This window comes from Lithobates pipiens, unplaced genomic scaffold, assembly GCF_037356315.1.
Source record: "Lithobates pipiens isolate NorthernLeopardFrog02 unplaced genomic scaffold, aLitPip1_a1.2 Scaffold_11, whole genome shotgun sequence".
Classification (NCBI taxonomy): Eukaryota; Metazoa; Chordata; class Amphibia; order Anura; family Ranidae; genus Lithobates; species Lithobates pipiens.
Genome location: NW_027507696.1, coordinates 20,719,140 through 20,738,678, shown reverse-complemented (window position 1 = coordinate 20,738,678; position 19,539 = coordinate 20,719,140). Strand labels below are relative to the sequence as shown.

At 42.4% G+C, this 19,539-nt stretch overlaps 1 protein-coding gene across 3 annotated transcripts in view; it reads left to right on the top strand.

The window, feature by feature from the left end:
* Nucleotides 1–19,539, top strand: part of IPO4 (importin 4) — a 195,537-nt gene that overhangs the window by 73,485 nt on the left and 102,513 nt on the right. For all 3 annotated transcript variants that reach the window (XR_013270375.1, XM_077469604.1, XM_077469615.1), the window contains exons 13-17: nucleotides 1,532–1,640; nucleotides 3,832–3,961; nucleotides 7,203–7,316; nucleotides 18,619–18,732; nucleotides 18,828–18,951. Coding sequence is in view for 2 of the 3 variants with exons in the window: in XM_077469604.1 (XP_077325730.1) it covers nucleotides 1,532–1,640; nucleotides 3,832–3,961; nucleotides 7,203–7,316; nucleotides 18,619–18,732; nucleotides 18,828–18,951 (591 nt within the window). In the remaining variant the exon portion in view is untranslated. The remainder of the gene's footprint in view (nucleotides 1–1,531; nucleotides 1,641–3,831; nucleotides 3,962–7,202; nucleotides 7,317–18,618; nucleotides 18,733–18,827; nucleotides 18,952–19,539) is intronic.

Genomic DNA, 19,539 nt, shown 5'->3' with positions numbered 1-19,539 from the left:
AAATGCCCCAGTGGGAAAGGTGTGTTCGATTTTATGAGATCAAGGGGAATAAAAAAAAATAAAAAATCGGCCTAACATATCGGCCCAAAAAAATCGGCATCATATATCGGCTATCGGCTGCCATGATTTCTAAATATCGGCATCGGCCAGAGAAAAACCCATATCGGTCGACCTCTACCAATCATGCACGGACTCCTAAGTATGAATAAAGATGTCTATTTGTGAGGTACAGGGTTAATTATTTTCTTTACAGCAGGGGTAGGCAACCTTAAAGAGGTGATCCACCTGAACGGCATGGGAGAGATCAAAGATCACTGGGCACAGTTTTGCTGCCTCCACACCTGATTTAAACCTCTAATTGCCATACTACTGTGTCAGGCAATCATGGGTCTATATTAGGTGGTGAGGACCTGACCCGACAGGACCACCTGTCAAACACACTCAAAATGCTTTTCAGTGGCTGCTGCACTTGTGAACACTTATTTGCGTTCAGCAGCGGGACCTTAATGTTCGTTCATACATAAAGTGGAGGTGGTAAAACCCTGCGGCTGACTTCTGCTTTTACCAACGCCAATCCCTACCTCCTTTTTGAGGCAGCAGCCAAAGGTGTACATATGCCACAGCAGTTCAGCAATTAAACCTGTTGCTTTTGGTGGATGCTACCACCTGCCAATCGGGACCCATTCAAGTAAATGGGGCCACTCTGCAAGTGCCCTGCACTTGCATGCTTCTGCGGGGTCCAAGGGGTTAAAGCAGGTGGGGTTAAAGCAGGTTATAGCAAAAAGTAAAAAATATTGAATTTTTTACAAAATTGTCAATCTATTTTTGTTTATAGCGCAAAAAATAAAAACCGCAGAGGTGATCAAATACCACCAAAAGAAAGCTGTATTTGTGGGAAAACGTCGCATGACCACGCAATTGTCAGTTAAAGCGATGCAGTGCCGAATCGCAAAAAGGGGCTTGGTCCTTTGACTGCAAATTGGTCTACCAAACCCACAGAATATAATATAAGTCTATGGCTAAGCGCAGCTAACCCTGGAAAGTCGCAGGTACACTGCGTTGCACCAGCGTTGTGGGTAAACGGCAGCATATCAGTGTGAAAGCAGCTCTGTACTATTATGCCCAGTGTATTACTTCACACTGACCTGAAGATCTTCTTTCCTGCTGTTGGCACCGCTCTGGAGACCGCTAGCTGGGATAAGAAGTGGAGTGCAGTTGGTATTACTCCACATGGTACAGGAGCCAGCACTACAGAGGAGCATCTGCAGTTCTTGCTCCCTACTACAGCTCCAACTTTACAAGTAGTCCCTCTGCATTGCACTCTGATGCTCTGGAATGGCTGGTCAGCAAGCCCAGGCCACGATCTACGGTTGCTGACCCCCGCTTTACAGTATACCATGAAATGGATCAAACTAGTTTTTCTGTAGGATATATTTGCCTCTGGATTGGGAACACAGACTCTTATGCTGGTAAAAGGGACTTTACGTTCATTTTATTTGTACGCGATTTTAAAAATACATTTCTTTTGTAGGCACCTCCAGTCTATGCTGCAATTGGTTTGCCAGGCCATCTCAGATGATAGCCATGTTGTCAGGAATGCAGCCCTATATGCCTTGGGACAGTTTTCTGAACATCTACAGGTAAAGTGTTTTATGTCCCAGCTAGCTTTAGTTTTCTGATAGTGTCCCTAAGTGATAGACCTCTTCCCTCTGCTATGAGAAGCCTACTTTTTTCTGTGGAGGTCTCACTAAGCAGGAGTGCACACCCTGATTAGTTCTCTAGCTGTGCTGGGAACTGAGTGTGCTCTCCTCCAATGATCAGAGTTGTCTTGACATGCCCCTGCTGCACAGCCATTCCTTGGGAAACTCATTGTGATGCTGCTTCTCCTCCTGAGCTCTTCTGCAGCTGAGAAAAGAGGTATGTGATCACTTATAAAAAAGAGGGAAAAAAAGGTATTTATTTTTTTAGATCTATACAAAAGTATTTTGCCTTTTATTTCTATTTTAAACTGAATGGGTTGTTTTTCAAGGTGATCGCTTACAAACACTTTAAATTTTATTAATACAAAAGCACTAAAAACCAGTGCGGCTCAAAATAGTGTACTGGACATAGAGCTAACAAGGTAACCACATACCAATACAGTAGTACTGGGATCACATATTACTAAGAAGGTAGAGCACCCAACGTGTTTCAAAGCCACTTTCTTCCTCAGTAGTGCCATACAAAAATGACTACAATTCAAAAGTTGCAGACAATCGTATTTTAAGATAACATATACAGAAATACATAGACTAGACATAAACAGTATCATATGTGGAGATTAATACTGATTATACAGTGCACTGAAAAAGTATATACAGCCGCTGTTTAAAATCCTCTTAAAAGGAGAGTGTCAAGGCCATCCCACTGGTCCGTCAGGGAAACTCATGTTTGCATGAGGGTCTTGGGTCTCTTGGGGGTCTCCTTTGAGGCAATGCCATATGCCCAGTTTTGCCTCAGATCATTTCAATTTAGCATTATAGTCATGTGGGACAAACTGATTCTGTCCTTGGATTGCCGTATGCATCTGACTTCCAAGGTCAGACTCTACTCAGTGTGGTTGATTTCCAACCCAAAGGCCGAATTAGGGAAGCCCTTTGGAAATTTCTCATAATAGATGCTAGTCTCTCAGGCTGTTAGCAGTTCTGAACACAAAGGGTACTTAATCATTCAAGGAAGTTCAACTTCTAATCAATGTTCTGGAGCTCAGGGCGATTCGGTTCTCCCACTGGACTCCTCCTATTGCGAGGACACCCAATGAGAACCTAGAGGATGGGGTTGAGCTATGTACTAGGTATGTGGCTACCTTAAAAAAAAATCGCAGCACTCGGTAGCTCTCTTAAATTCTTCCCTCAGCTCTGATACAAACAGTGGGCTGGCTCTTGGGAGGAGTTATGCAAATATCAAAATGTCAAATATCAGTTGTACTACTGTACTAGATTGAAGATAATGGAATTCAGCTTTAGTTTCTGCTGATATACATGTGACTATCGCAAGTAAGAGAGATATTTTTGTTCCATTTCAGATTATCCATTTCCACATTCTATTGCTATGTTTCACACTTTCATAGTAGAATTGCAGACTAGTACCTTGACATTTGCATGGGTCGTCAAATGTGCAGGCACAATCCAGCTGCTCTTAGCCCTTGTACACATGGTCGGAGATTCAGACGGAATGTGTCCTATCGGACCGTTTTGACTGTGTGTGGTCTCCATCGGACTGTTTCAGTCGGAGTATCCGACGGACCAAGTTTTCCAACTTGTCCGTAAAATTTTCCAACAAAATGCTCCGATCGGACATACTCCGATCAGGTGTAGCTTACTCCGACGGACAAAGTGCCATGCATGCTCAGATCAAATTCCTAGACCAAAGCTATTGGCTACTAGCCTGAACGTAGTCCCGTCGTAACGAAATAACGCCATCACGTTATGTACAATCGGATTTTCCGACAACTTTGTCCGACCGTGTGTATGCAACAGTTTTGGACGAAATCCAACGGATTTGGTTGTCAGAATGTCCAACCGTGTGTACAAGGGCTTAGGCTAAGGACTTTCAAGGTGGCTGCTGAGCACTTCTTGAACTTGTATGCTTTAGTCAGCCAATTGCACCATGAAGGCTTCTGTCAAGGCAATGAGTTGCTTTACATGCTGCAGTAGTTAGATGAAGAAACCGTGTCTTATAATCTTCATCTAGTGGTTGTTCTTTTCCTGACTTATGTTAATCATTCTCATATACTTTCTATTTTCTAGCTGTTTTCACGACTTCATATAGTCTCTTCCCTCTCTTTTGTAGCCGGATATCAGTAGCTATGCAGATTCTGTACTCCCGTTGCTCCTGGAGTATTTGTCCCGTGTGGATCCTTCTCATACATCTCACCTCACCAAGGCTTATTTTGCACTTGAGAACTTCGTGGAGAATCTTGGTGAGAGCTGAGGCTACAACTTGCATGTATAATGATACTGCTGCGCATAATCTGCTAGGAATGCAAATGATGCATATACACACACAAGGAATTTGTCATAGTTTATGGACTTTTCTGTGATGTGATTCTGTATCTTTCCCCTTTTTGAGGGATCGGCTCCATAGAATTTTCTGTGTTCAAAAACACGTAATTTTTAATCCTTTAGTATTTTTATAAAAACATTTTTTAACATGATGTGATAAATATTTTAAATTGTAATTTAATAAATGCTTCTAGATACAGGGGGAGTAGATGAAGTAGAGTGGAAAATCAGAAAATATATGTGAACCAAGAACAAAAAATATAATATATTGCAGCATACCAGTTCTTAGATGTGGTGACTCCTTACAGGCTAAGTAACTTTCCTGCAAGTACAGAAAAATACTTGTAAAAAAGGTGGATGGGTATCTGTGCTATCAAAAAATATTTGAAGCAGCCAGCACAGTTTGTTGATCATCAAACAAAAGATATATAAAAAGTCCAAAATGCAGAGCTTCAAATTATCGTTAATCATATAACAGTTCTGTCATTGAAGAGATGGGGAATATGAAGGACCCTTCATCAGAGGCCTCTGATGATATCCTATGGGATGAAATACGTCAGGCTGGCCGATGCAAGCACGCTGTGAGCTGCAGATTTTCTACTATACATCATGAAGCCTGTATTTTTCTGCTACCTGTAAGTGGACAACAATAAATTATTGTTTTTTTTATCTTACGGGCTTCACTATTGCTGCCTTTTTTCTTTCCATTTGGGTAACTTCTCATTGGTGAGCTTATATCATATCCATCCCTATTTTGGAGTTTGATGAGCTGGTGGCTATATGTAGTCTGGGCTATGGATTCCCTGTAATTGATTTGCAGTATTTAGATTGTGCCACCTCGATCCTCTGTAATTCATGATTACATGCCTTTTTACCATTACTCTCTGGTAAGCAGATTGTATTCACTTGGTTGTGGTGTGCTTTTTCATACACGCTGAAGCTGGTGAAGGGTTCTTCATATTCCCTATCTCTTCAATGACAGAACTGTCATATGATTAACGATAATTTGAAGCGCTGCATTTTGGACTTTTTTTTACAGAAAAATACTTGTTTATCCTGCTGGCCTTAAATGGACAATTTTGTTTTCATTGAAAAAAATTACCACCCTTTTTTTTTTTTTTTTCAGTGTGGGGACCATCATTCCCTCACTCGACTTCCGGCCTATCAGGGGAAAGGATCAGATTGTCTCCACTGCTAACGACAGATCCGATAAGCAGCGGAAACTATGACACGTGGTGGGAGGGGGGTGGGCACCTCTCCCACCGCCGATGAAAGTGATCTTGCGGCGAATACGCTGCGAAAACTACTTTTATCTTAAAGCGGACCGCCCACCATTGAAGAAAATAACGGGGTTATTCTAGCTATCTGCTGCCATAACAGCGGTATTTAACATCAAAGTAGCGACTTAAATCCATGGTGGGCAGTCCGGAAGTGGTTAATGGGATAGCAGAGGGACTGGCAGGAACACCAGGGATTTCACATAAAGGAAGCAATAGAAAGAGAACAGGAGATATTCTCATACAAGTACATGGTACAGCAGGCACATATCAGGAATATGAAGTGCTGGGATAACAAACGCTTTAAGTTTGCCTTTTGGGAAACAATAATAAATGCACATAATTCTGCAGAAAAAAAAATGTACATTTGTTATTATTTACTGAACGAGTCTGGAAAGCATTATTATAAAGCATTGGGTGGGGGGGAGACTGTTGGTGCATGTTAAACATTACACCCTAAATATGGGTGAAATTATCCTTTAAATGTAAGTAAAATCCTGTCCACACTGCCCTTTAGTGTCCGAGAGAGGTGGACAATTTAAATGGAGAATGTAGTTAACGAAAACTAGGGGAGAGATGCAAGGAATTTGCCAAAGCTGACATCATCTAAAATTGCCAATATCCTCAAAAATGACTTGATGTAATTGCGGATAAAGACTTTCTTCTAAGCCCGCATAACAGTCAGACAACTAGCATTTTGAGAGTGTCAGCATTGGCAGCCTTGAAACTTTTCACATAAGAGGTTTACTTATTTACTTCTTGACTTTATAGTCGAGAACAAAAAATGGATATATTAAAGTGTCAATAAAAAGGCAAAAAAATGTTTTCCTCCAATTCTGGATAGAGTAAGGGAGGGTTATAACCGGTGTCTGATTGGGGAGATTTTCCTTCGCTTCCTGTCCCTCAACCAAAACAGAAAGTAAGAGCAAATCCCTCTAAAGTTAGGGAATCCTGGGGTGTCGCCAGAACTAGTGTCCCCTTTGGAAGATCCCCACTGTACTACTTTCACTTTCAATGATAACACCAAACAGGACAAATGGAGAGGCTGAATTTCCCCTAATGGGAGCACAGCCTGCAATAAAAAATCTGAAACTTCCTGTCCTAGGGTGGCACTGTCAACCCAGGCTGTGCCTCTGAGTTGGACTGCAAACACCTCATCCTCCCTCTTCATCTTGATTACATAGAGGGTAGCTGTTTTGTAGCTGGCAGAGAAGGCTTATAACATTGTTTGAGATTTCAGTTCAGTAGACAAAACATTGCAAAGACAATGTATTCCTGCCAGGATCAACAAGTATTTTTCTGTATTAGCAGGAACTTTACTTGGCCTGTAGGCAGTCATCACAACTAAGGGACTGGTACGCTGCAATGGTTCACATATATTTTCAGATTTTCCACTCTACTTTATCTACTCCCCCTGTATCTAAAACAAATTGTGCTTCTTCAAAAAAAAGGGGTTTTGAATGTATGTGTGAAACATCATCATCCCGGTTCCATTATTTTAGTCCTGGTGGCAGTCTTTCAATAAACCTGTTGGATGGATGTTGGTGTGCAGCTAATTTTTCTCACTTGGTCTATATGAGGAGTATAATGATCTATACAAGTGCCACCTTTTATAAAGCCAAAATTTGACATAGGCACTTCTAAGTTACTCCAGATAGTCAAGGTAACTTTGAATGTATGTTTTTTCACCGTATGAGGCTCTGGAATTGCTCTTTAGAGCATATTTGAATTCAACCGCTGTTTACTTTGTAGAACAAGGGTTATGGTTTGATACATTGGTTGGCTGTTGCATAAGAAATATTTTGTGTTTGACCTATTTGAGTTCTTAAATTTATATATGGCAAACAACTTTTATAATGAGATTGATTGTTTTCTTTTACAGGAAGTAAGATTGAACCATACCTTCCCACTCTGATGGAGCGAATATTGGGGAGTATGAGCAACTCCAGTAGCCCCAAGTTAAAGGAGTTATCAATAAGTGCTCTAGGAGCTATTGGTGAGGAACATTGCTTTTTAAAGAAAACCTGTAGTGATCATATATTAATGCCAGCTTTTTAGAGCTCACCAGATACCCCTAGACCCGGGGCAAGCTGCAGTACAATAACCAAATACCAGCCATTTAGCCCTACTCTCTCTCCCATGTCTCCCTGTTTTTCTTTTACCTGTGATGGGCATTCTCAATGATCAAGAATGAGATTTGAAAGGCTACATTTAAGTTTAGATTACCTAAACCTTGATGTTACAGAAAGGCACATGAAAGCTGCAGCATTTAGCCAGTTTGGTAAATGTTTGAACGGTACAGTCACGTGAATAAGTAAATATACCCCATTGAAATTGTTGACTTATTCAACATATTTGAAAAGGAAAACCGTGCCTACAGATAAAGGTGATATAATTGAACAAATAAGGAAAGTGGAAAGATAGTGCTGGACCTGGAGGGTTATCTTACTGGTATTTTTATCTTAAAGCTTCTGTAAAGCTTCGTGTTTTTTCACCTTAATGCATCCGACTGTATCACACGGGAGCACGCCCACAAGCTAACCACCTTTGGCGAGCGCTTCTCGGGGGTGTAGCTCTTGCGGGGAGGAGCCGAGACAGCCGCCGAGGGACCCCAGAAGACGAGGATCGGGGCCACTCTATGCAAAACGAACTGCACAGTGGAGGTAAGAATGACATGTTTGTTTTAAAAAAAAAAAAAATAAAATGACCTATACAACCCCTTTAAGAAATCATTGTTGGTGTAAATGATCTGGTTCCTGGGCAGACGGCTTCTACACCCCAGAGGATCTCCACAGTCTCCTTGGCATGTAGTGTAATGCAACAAGAAATGTAATTGAAATGCCACACCATTGCTAAGAGGCCCAGATACAAGTTTATTCAAATTTCTCCCGCTATTGCTAAGCCCTTTATGCAGGTACTTCCATTCTTTCACCAATGGAAGACCAATCCCCTTCAAAGCTTTGCTGGCTCATAGTATGGTACTTCCCGAAGAGAGTAAAGATCCTACCCTACCCCAAGCTTATCGCCCAGTATTGCTGCTTAATGTGGATATCAAGATTTCTTTATCGTACATCATAGGACACAGAGCCTCAAGTATTTACTTAGTGGGTTATAGCTATCTTCAGGTGTTGACACTGGCACACCCAATACAGGAATTTCACTCCCCTATATAACCCCTCCTCTTACCAGGAGTACCTCCGTTTTTTTTGCCCGTCTGTAAAGGTGTTGGCACGAGTGAAGATATGCTCTTCGGAGCTCCAGGAAGGATCCATGCTGGATTTAAAAAGCCTTCAACGACCAGATCCATCCTGCCACTGCGGCTCCAAGATGGTATCTGGGCCTCGCATACAAGAATGAGGTTTTGCCTGTAATGCTCTTCTTTGAGGGCTGGACCCTAGGAACAAGCACTCTTTGTGGTCTTGCTACATTACCTAAAGATGTCCTGAGGGGTGCTATACATGGTCCAAAGGAATGTAACCCCTATTAATAGGGCCCCAGTCTTTGAAGGTTTAACCACGCTGCCCACTGTGATGGGTGAAGTTTGGATCTGTCTGTTTACAGCAGTATCCTGCTGCGAGGAAAATTTAAGCAGAAAGCATAGGAACTGCAAAGTCAACCTATGACATTCCTTTTCAAATTATATTGTAAAATGCCTTAAAAACTCCTCTAGAGGGAGTAATAGTGTATAGACCCTGTTCAAATCAGTGCTGAAACAGCGTGTGTCTCAAGCAGCTGGAGGGGGGGTTTCTTCTCTCCCTAAAGGGCAGACTGAGTGGATGGGGATATATGTTGTGTTTAAACAAACATAAAACTGATAATGTGTAAAAACCTACTGTCTAGTTTCCCATTTTATGGGGAGTGACTATTTGGCGATGATTTGGATAGATACATCAAAACAATTTCCAGTGGAAAGAGTAGTCTTTTGCCAGTCAAAAGAAAGTATAAACATCCTTAAATAAAAACAGACTTTCTCTCCTGCGCCAAGCGCGTCCGCCTCTAGGCAGTGGCGACAGCTTCCACTGTCAGACTTCAGAGGAAAATCGCAGGGTCAGCCCCAGGCTCAAAGGAAGACCTGGAGCCGCAAGACTACACAGCAGAATACTAAGACCTCTTCATGAAGAGGTGTCTCCCCTCACCAAGGTGGGCGGAAGACTTCCGCATTTCGTAGAAGTCTGGCAAAGAGAAACTCAGGACAGATGGGCTCTCTCCACAGTGACTCTAGGATACAAACTAGAGTTTTGGGAGTTTTCATCATCTCATTTTCTGAGATCAAACGTTCCCAAGGATCCAAGGAAAAGACAATCCCTGTTTCAAGCATTAGACCGATTATTGACTCAAGGGGTAATCATACAGATCCCCACAGAAGAACAAGGTTTAGGTTTCTATTCAAATCTGTTTACAGTACCAAAACCGAATGGAGCTGTCAGGCCCATTCTGGATCAAAAAAATCTAAATTGGTTCCTGAAAATCTGCTCATTTCGAATGGAGTCGATCAGGTCAGTGGTCTCCATCCTACAAGGCGGAGAACTTCTGGCATCCATCGACATCAGGGATGCATATCTGCATGTCCCTAGATTTCCCGCTCACCAAAGGTTTCTGTGATTCGGAGTGGAACAACAGCGCTTTCAGCTTGCGACCTTACCCTTGAGGCTAGCCACAGCACCACAGGTATTCACAAAAATACTGGCCCCACCTCTAGCCAGGTTGAGGGCACAGGGCATAACAGTGTTGGCGTACCTAGACGATCTATTGTTAATAGACCAGTCAGTGGCTCGCTTAAAGCAAAGTGTACGCATTACAGCCAGTTACCTGGAAAGTCTCGGTTGGATCCTCAACCTAGAGAAGTCTTCCTTAAAACCAGTAAGAAGGCTGGATTACTTAGGCCTGATCATAGATACAGCCCAGAAAAGGTTGTTCTTGCCTTCAGCAAAGATCAGCTCCATACGAGAGCTGGTACAGATGGTCAGGTCAAAAGTAAATCCTTCAATTCGCCTTTGCATGAGGTTATTAGGAAAGATGGTAGCTTCATTTGAAGCAGTCCCCTATGTCCAGTTCCATTCAAGACTGTTTCAAAACAGAATCCTCTCTGCTTGGAATAAGACTATCCAAGCTTCGGACTTGCCAATGTGTCCGTCCCCAAGAGTGTCCCAAAGCCTCAGTTGGTGGTTACGAAGACAGAATTTGCTGAGGGGGAAACCCTTCAGTCCAATTATCTGGAAAGTAGTAATGACAGATGCCAGCCTCTCAGGCTGGGGAGCGGTACTAGAGGAGATGACTGTCCAGGGACAGTGGTCAAAACTCAAGAGTCCTGCCCATCAACATCCTAGAGATTCAGGGAGTGTATCTGGCTCTGAAAACCTGGACCTCCAGATTAAAAAATTGTCCAGCCTGAATTCAATCCGACAATGCCACGGCTGTAGCCTATATCAATCACCAAGGGGGCACCAAGAGTCTCTCAGCTCAGAGAGAGATGAACCATATGCTAACTTGGGCAGAAAGGAATGTCCCATCCCTTTCGGCAGTTTTCATTCCGGGAGTAAATTGGCAGGCGGACTATCTAAGTCGCCAGCAGTTATTCCCAGGGGAATGGTCTCTTCATCCCAAAGTTTTTCGGGCTGTTTGCCAAAGATGGGGGACTACGGACATAGATCTTCTAGCGTCCAGGTTCAACCTGAAGTTAGTCGACTTTGGGTACACAAAAAGGGATCCACTCGCATACGGAACAGATGCGCTGGTAACCCCGTGGGATCAATTTTAACTGATCTATGCTTTTCCTCCTGATTCAGTTGCTGCCTCGACTTCTTTGCAGGATCAAGCTGGAAAGAAAGCCAGTAATTCTGGTAGCACCAGCATGGCCCAGAAGCTCATGGTACGCAGAGATCGTAGATGGCAGTGGAGGGTCCTTGGCCTCTCCCACTAAGGCCAGACCTGCTCTCGCAGGGGCCGATATTCCATCCTACTTTCCGAAAATCTAAATTTAATGGCTTTGCTATTGAAACCGCATTCTGAAGAAGCGTGGGCTTTCCAGGTCAGTTATCTTAACTTTAATCAATGCAAGAAAACCAGTTTCCAGAGCTATGTATTATAGAGTTTGGAAAGCTTACGTTTCCTTGTGTGAATCCAAGGGTTGGCACCCTCGGAGATATATTCTAGGCAGAATTCTTGCCTTTCTACTTTTGGGCGTAGAGATGAAGTTGGCCCTAAGTACTATTAAGGGCCAGGTCTCAGCCTTATTGGTTTTATTTCAAAGACCACTTGCTACGCATTCTTTAGTCCAGGGTTTTATGCAAGGGGTGAATCAGATTAATCCGCCAGTTAAATCACCTTTTAACCCTTTGGTACTTGAATTTAAATTGGTCAGTGTTACAAAAACAGCCATTCAAACCATTACAGCATATTCCCTTCGTCCTTCTGACTAGGAAACTTATATTTCTGGTTGCTATATCCTCAGCAAGAAGGGTTTCAGAATTGGCTGCTCTTTCTTGTAAAGAGTAATTTTTATTCATGAGGACAGCGTGTTGTTACGCCCTTGTCCAGGGTTTTGCCAAAAGTGGTTTCAGGCTCATCTGAATCAAGATATTGTCCTGCCATTGTTTTCCCCAAAACCATGTTCCAGGGAAGAAAAGTCAAGCTATCAGCCTATGCTGATGATGTCTTCCTTCCATCTCACGTATCCCCTTGTCTCATTGCCAAACCTAATGAGGAAACTTCAGCTCCTTGGGAGGTTATCAAATCTCAAGATCAACTAGGTTAAGTCTGAGGTTTTACCCATCACCTTACCTGAGACACTAGCTAACTTGCGTAAGGCTTCCCCTTTACTTGGGCCAAGACTTCCCTTAAATACTTGGGTGTTGAGCTCACGGATTGCTTTGGGATGCTGTATTCCGACACTTATCCCACGCTCTTGAGCATGGTCGTGGAGACTTACAAAACTGGACAAAGACAGCTTTTACGTGGCTGGGTCAGATTAATATTATCAAAATAAATATCCTCCCAACATTTTTTTGCTCAATTTCAGAGTTTGCTGGTTGGGTCCAGGGAGGCTGTGGGTCTCCCTGGATCCGCGTTGATGCCAATAGGAGACTTCTTATGTTTCCCTTCTGGGGAACGCATGGCCTTTTTGGATCCTGGGCTGCGGATGGTAACCCTAGCTGCGGTAGATTCTTAGAGAATGGCTGTCTGATCCCCCTGGAGACACTCAAGGATATGTTCGGTCATTTCCCCATGGATTCGTTGCGCCATAAGCAATTGCACCATTTTTTTGCTAGCCGGGGATGTTCTATCAGGGCGCTGTGTACTCTTACCCTGTTCAAGATGATGTTCATAGACAAGGAGCCTGCACCTCATCTGATCTCAGAACTCTATAAGCTTCTGAGTTCTGTTTCCACTATGACAAAAGCGGCCTTTATTCAGGAGTGGGAGCGTGACCTTGAGCTGGAGTTCTCAGCTGAACCTATGGTGCACTTGTACAAGCTCACACACTCTAGCACCATAGAAGCTAAGACCTAAGAGACCAACTCTAAACTATTAGTGCACTGGTACTGCGTACCTGCAACTCTGTCACATATCTACCCTTCAGTCACAGACCGTTGCTGGCGGGGATGTGGTCAGAAGGGCACGCTCCTACACCTTGTGGGAGTGTTCGGTGATTCTCCCTTTCTGGTTGGATATTAAACCTTGTCCCCAGCACACTTCCTTCTCCCTGTTCCTTCTCTTCCGCTTGGCCATTATAAGAAAAGTGCCCTACCACACCTGAATGTGGCTAAATTACTTATTCTGTTATATTGGAAATAAGCTCAGGTGCCTACCAAAGAGGAGTGGTACAAGAAAATAGCTGAGATTAAGGAGGCTGAGGTGTGGGTGGCGACGTGTAGGGACAAACGTGAGTGCTTTTATAGTATCTGGGCAACTTGGCAGGAGCACACCGCTGATCCTGATCAGGTTTTGTCAAGTCTGGATGTTGTCTTCTTGGAGTTAGCAAAGCCCTTGTTGAGAGTACCCACTTGAATTGTGTAGCCATTATCTGAACCTAGTCCTTACATTTTGTTTTGTTTTCCGTTCCCTTTCACTTGTACCGATTAGGGCCGGTTCACACTGCGAGCCGCGGCGAGGCGTCTCCGACTTCCTCGCCGCGACTTGCAGGGGGGGTCAGCGGCGACTTGCAGAGGACTTCTGCATAGAAGTCAATGCAAGTCGCCCCCGAAGTCGCCCCGAAGTAGTACAGGAACCTTTTTTCTGAGTCGGAGCGACTCGAGTCGCTCCTCTCAGAACGGTTCCATAGTACTGAATGGGGGCGACTTGCGAGGCGAGGCGAGCCGTGTCGCCTCGCCTCGCCTCGCCTCGCCTCGCAGTGTGAACCGGCCCTTAGTGTGGGTGATTATGTCATGATAAACTCCATAGGAGTATCTTCTTGGTCCTGAATTATGTTGAGGAGTTTTGTTCTTCATGTTTATCCCTAGTGCACTGGATTGTAACTCAGACATGCTGTCCTGCCGTGCAAATTAGGTCTTCGCTCTGTGATTGCTCAGATTTGCACTCCAGTGCGACACCCTTGGGTAGAGGTTTGATGGAAGCACTTGAAGCCCCCCAGTGGTGGTGCCGGTGGGGTCACCCTGTAATTATTTTATTGTGAGGCTTCCTTAGATCGCTAAAGCTGACCCTTGGGCCTCCCGATCAGAGCTCCTGCGTGGCTAGGTCAATGTTCCTGCTTACTGGGAAACCCCTAAGTTTAACTGTGGGTAAGCTCATAATTTACGATGCTTACCTTTTCCTTTATTTTTCTCTTCTTTCTTTCCTTTCTTTTTTTTTTTTTTTTTTTTTTTTTTTTAATGCTGGTACAACTGCCTTCGCCCTAGTATCCGCAAATATTCATAATTATGGAATTGCTTGTTATGGCATATTTTAAAGCATGACATGTTTGGTAACTGCTCAAGGTAACCCTAGCAACCCTAGTTGAGAAATCCTGCTCTAAGGACAAATATAATGTTTAGGAGTTCCAAGTAGTTTTCTAGCTAAAAAAAATGCAGATGTTTAAGTGTAAGAGAAATGTCAAGTGGTTAAACCTAAGACATCTTGTAATCTGATGTTCTCTTTGCTATTGATATGTGTGGTGTCATCGTGCCATGATCAATAGAGCTTTTTACAGTCCTTAAAAAAGAAAGTTGTGCATTTTTATGAGTATGGCAAGGGAGCTAAAAAGATTGCCGAATGATTTTACTTTAAGGCTAAATCCATCATTTATACCATATTGTATGTTACACCCATATTTGGGGTGTAACATATAGCATGGTGCCAATCCTCCCGCCCTCAAACCAACCCCCACCCCTTACAGAGTGCAGGTTTCCTCTCCCCAGTAGCTCCTGTCACCTTTTAAATTTTGTACAGATGTGCATTTCTCAACCCATACAGCTATGTCATTTACTCCTCATGCACACTGCTGGTGTTTAAACTCATGGTTTTGTGAGTTTGGGCAGATTTTTTTGTGCCCTTAAACTCCCATTTATGTTATCCTATGTGTCCATGCACACATGGGTGTTTTTACCAGTTTATCAGCAGAGGCTTTAGAGGCTGTTGTCAATGTTATAAACTTCCAAACTTTTCTAAACTCACCTGAACTGTTTTAATTTTTTTCAAAAATGCAGCTTATGTGAGTGTGACTGCCGGTTCACACTAGTGTGATGCCATACATCGCATGCGATTTGCACTGCATTACTGTGCAGATCACATGCAATGTCTGTGTGATGCGATTTGAGCCTTACAAAATGGCTGAAATCGAATTTCACCATCGCACCAGAATGGTGCAGGACACTTTTTTTGGTTCGCACTGGAATTGGATTGCATGGGTATTCACACCTATGCGTTACGATTCCTGCACCATTTCACAGTTTGCACTGCAATCTGCAAACCTGTCTGGGGGTGTCATTAACATTACGTTGTCACCCCCAGCAGATCGCAGTGTGAACCACTGTGCAATTCAGGTGCATTGTGGGAATCGGCACTGAATCGCAGGGTTTCCCACATCGCACCAGTGTAAACCGAGCCTATAACGCTAACAAAAGGGGGGGGGGGCTCAACGAAAGAAAAGAGGTTAGAAATTCGGGTAAGGGGGCAAGGGGAGCATCATCCTAATGAATCGAGAGAATGGGAGCAGAGACAGTTCCCCAACAGTCTCCAGTAAAGAAATGGACTATCTCGCTACCAGAAAAATAACATATATTTTGTATAAAAATTATAATTTTATTATATACACAAGTAATTAGTACAAAGATCAAGTATAGACAAAAACATAATTTTCTCTGTTCAATAACCAGAACAATTAAAGTTAGGGGTGTCTTATGTAGATATGCTGAAACTTAATGTGCTCCAGAATGGAGACAAGGTATATTGGGTCCCCATAGGACATTGGTAATATACAGCGAAACATGTAGAGGACCTCTTTGTCAAGAGGATATCTAGAATGGAACTGTATAGTATAATCTTTTTTTATATCTTTGTATGTCTATATTGCTTGATTCTTAAAAAAGATTTCCCCCTTTTTTTTTGTCTATACTTGATCTTTGTACTTTTTACTTGTGTATATAATAAAATTATATTTTTTATACAAAATATGTTATGTTTTCTGGTACCGAGATAGTCAATTTCCATTTCTTTACTGGAGACTGTTTTGGGGAACTCCGCTTCCATATTCTCGAGCCTATAACGCTGATTTTCTCCTGTCAGGATAAATGGCGTTTACAATAAACCAGTGTGCATGAGACTTAATTTATAGGGGTCTGTGACTTCATAAACTACCATCTGCCATCATAGAAGGGGAACTTGTGGAACACATGTGGTGATGATTACTGCACATGGGAGGGGGGGGGGGGGGGTTTTATTTACTAAAGGCAAATCCACTGTGCACTTGAAAAAAAACAAAAAACAGCATTTTTGCTTGTACATGATTGGATGATAAAATCAGCAGATCTTCCCCTCATTTCAGATCTTCCCCTCATTTCAGATCTTCCCCTCATTTCAGATCTTCCCCTCATTTCAGATCTTCCCCTCATTTCAGATCTTCCCCTCCGATCTACAGTGACTGCACTTCCAAGTGCACTAGTAGAGGAGACTGGATTGGCCTTTAGTAAATCAACCCCATTTTGTATTAACACCTTTCCGTAACTGAAAGTCGGTACTTTGGTACAGATATGGAGCTGAAGGAAGGGTCTGCTCCCATGATCCAACATGCGTTGCAGGCTCATGCAAAAAATAATGAATGCACTTTTTTTCTACACATAGCAAAATCTCCCATTCTTGGGATGCATTCAAATGTGTGCTTTTGCTTTGTAAAACATATGACCATAACAGCATTTGTCACAAGGAAAAGCTTCAATGTTTTCAGAGGAAATATTTACTTTAATGGAGCCTTATTGCACCATTATAGAGTATAGAATTAAATTATGTAGATAGTACTGTTTGCAAACAAAACAGACACATTGAAATGAATGATAACAAGTAAAATGCAGGTACTTTTTTTTTTTTTTTTTTGTCAGTTTGTAGTGCAGCTCTGTCATGGAAGTTTTTAGTCTTAAAGTCCAAAACCAGCTAAAGGTGTTTTTTCCCCTTTTGTTGGAACAAAATGCAATGAGAAATCTCTTCAACTGGCCCACACAAAAATTCCAGCTCACTGATCTCTTTTGCACACCATGTACCTACAAATGCTCAACCCTGATCCCTTCTGGATTCAAATCTTCATTTTGGCCCCCAGAACTGGTACTCTTCTTTTCTTCACTACTCTCCCACTTTACCCATACATGGGAGCAAAGAGAAATAGAGAGGTTATGTGCTTCAAGTCTGTCTAGTCGCACACCATTTGCCAGAACAGAGGTCTAGCGATTGGACACTGCGTTAAGAAAGAGAGAGAAACTCACCTAGTAATCTTTAAACCGCTTCTCGCCCCATCTCCACAACCAGCTTACACTCTGTTTCCACCTCCACAATTTGCCTGAGTACTATGGCCCACTTGACTGTATAATACATTTCCAGCTAAACTGTTGACTGGCCAGTAGTGAATACCAGTGTGTTATGTTCTGCTCATGACCAAAGTACCATTTAATCTAAATGGATCCCTTATGACCAGGCACATATTTTTAGTATAGTTTAAAAAAAACTGATCTACTTATAATCTCCTTAAAGTGGAACTAAACTCACTGCAGCAACCTTTTTTATTTTCTTCCTTTACTTTCCCTCTTACACAGTTTTTTTAAAACTATTTTTTTTAAACAATTTTAAAAATGATTCTACTTTTCAGAAGTTTTCTGTGCTGTCTAGACCAGGCCCTGCCGCCCCCTGGTATTGCAATATCACAGCTATTCCAGGAGGCAGTGTGTTACTAAGCTGCAACTGTGTGGCGCACCTGCACAAACGCCACCAGGCAGTAGCAATCTGCCAGAAACTGCCAGCGTTTCTCTAGATACCTGGAAGACACTGACCACACGTGCACATGCAGCAGATTTTGTAAAATGATGGCAGGGGGAGGCCAATCATTCAGTGGTTTAGTGCCTCTTAAAATGTATTCCCTCACTGCTACGTTGCTCTTCCATTATCTTTTCAAATTACCCAGTGCTTTCTTGTATGGTGGAGCCTATCTCCTCACAGGATGCAGTGCTCAGACTAAGCAGTCAATCACCAGGCGATGAACACTATCACATAAGGATGATGTCATCAATGCTGTGGCAGCTCTGATATCATCCAACAAGGAGTTTACACAGATGTGGGCTCCAAGAAAGGAGTGCAGCAGTGGGAAAGCGCAGCAAGGGTGAATTTAAGGCATACCATAGATGGTGCAATTTTCTTTCCTGTGGTTGCAGGAAAGAAAAGCACTTGATTCCCCCCATCAATACAGTCAGTGTTGATGGGGGGAATCCCTCCACGGAGCTATTGTGTTCTCCCGGCGGGTGTGCACACAGTGATTATTGCTAGCCTCTGTAGTTGCTGCCAATAATTGCATGTTGGAAATCTGACATGCTGGTTGTACATTAAGCCTGCTAATAGATGATTCAAATCTCGGCCAGGCTTTGCTGAAAAGACCCAGACTCAAACCATCTATGGCTGGCTTAAGTGGGTCAGCCTTTAACAGACATAATCTCTTAAAATAGTTTATAGTTTTTGTCCAGCGAGTGTTACTTGTTATGATTTTATTTACCAGCAGTGGTTTGTAATTGCCTGACACTTTACTCCTTTCTAGTTTACTCCATTTTAAAATTTTACTTATACACCCTTTATTCAGTCTATGCATATTTTTATGATTTTCTCTTTCATAGCCAGTGGTGCTGAAGAATTGCTTAGGCCGTATTTCTCACCTGTAATGGAAGTACTCAAAGTCCATTTAATGCAGACAGGAGAAGAGGGGAGACCTGTACAGCTTCAGTGTCTGGGTAAGGGTAAAAAAGATATGACAGAAATATTTTGTATAGTAAACCTATTGCTTCCCTTGTGATTTTGTCTCTGTTTTTGTTACCCCCCTCCCCAGAAACCCTTGCTGTCCTGGTCTACTCACTGGGGAAGGAATCTTTCCTGCCTCTGGCTGAAGATTGTTGTCTCCTAGGACTCAATTTGTGTGACAGAATTGATGATCCAAGTATGAGAAGTTGTGCGTAAGTATCCGGATATCCTTTTTTTTTTAGCCTAGGGCTAAAGTGTCTTGTGAAATATATGTATGTAAATATTCCACGTTTAACAAGTTTAACCACTTCAGCTCCGGACCAATAAACACCTTAAGGACCAGAGGTCTTTTTGCAATTTCGCACTGCGCTGCTTTAACTGGTAATTGCGCGGTCATGCAATATTGCACCCAAACGAAATTTGCGTCCTTTTCTTCCCACAAATAGAGCTTTCTTTTGATGGTATTTGATTGCCTCTGCGATTTTTTTTTTTGGCGATATAAATGGAAAAAGAGCGAAAATTTTGAAAAAAAAAAGATATTTTCTTCTTTTTGTTATAAGAAAAATCGAATAAACTAAATTTTAGTCATACATTGAGGGCAAAATTTATTCAGCCACATGTCTTTAGTAAAAAAAATGTCAATAAGCGTATATTTTTTGGTTTGCGCAAAAGTTATAGCGTCTACAAACTAGAGTACATTTTCTGGAATTTACACAGCTTTTAATTTATGACTGCCGATCTCATTTCTTGAGGTGCTAAAATGGCAGGGCAGTACAAATCCCCCCCAAATCACCCCATTT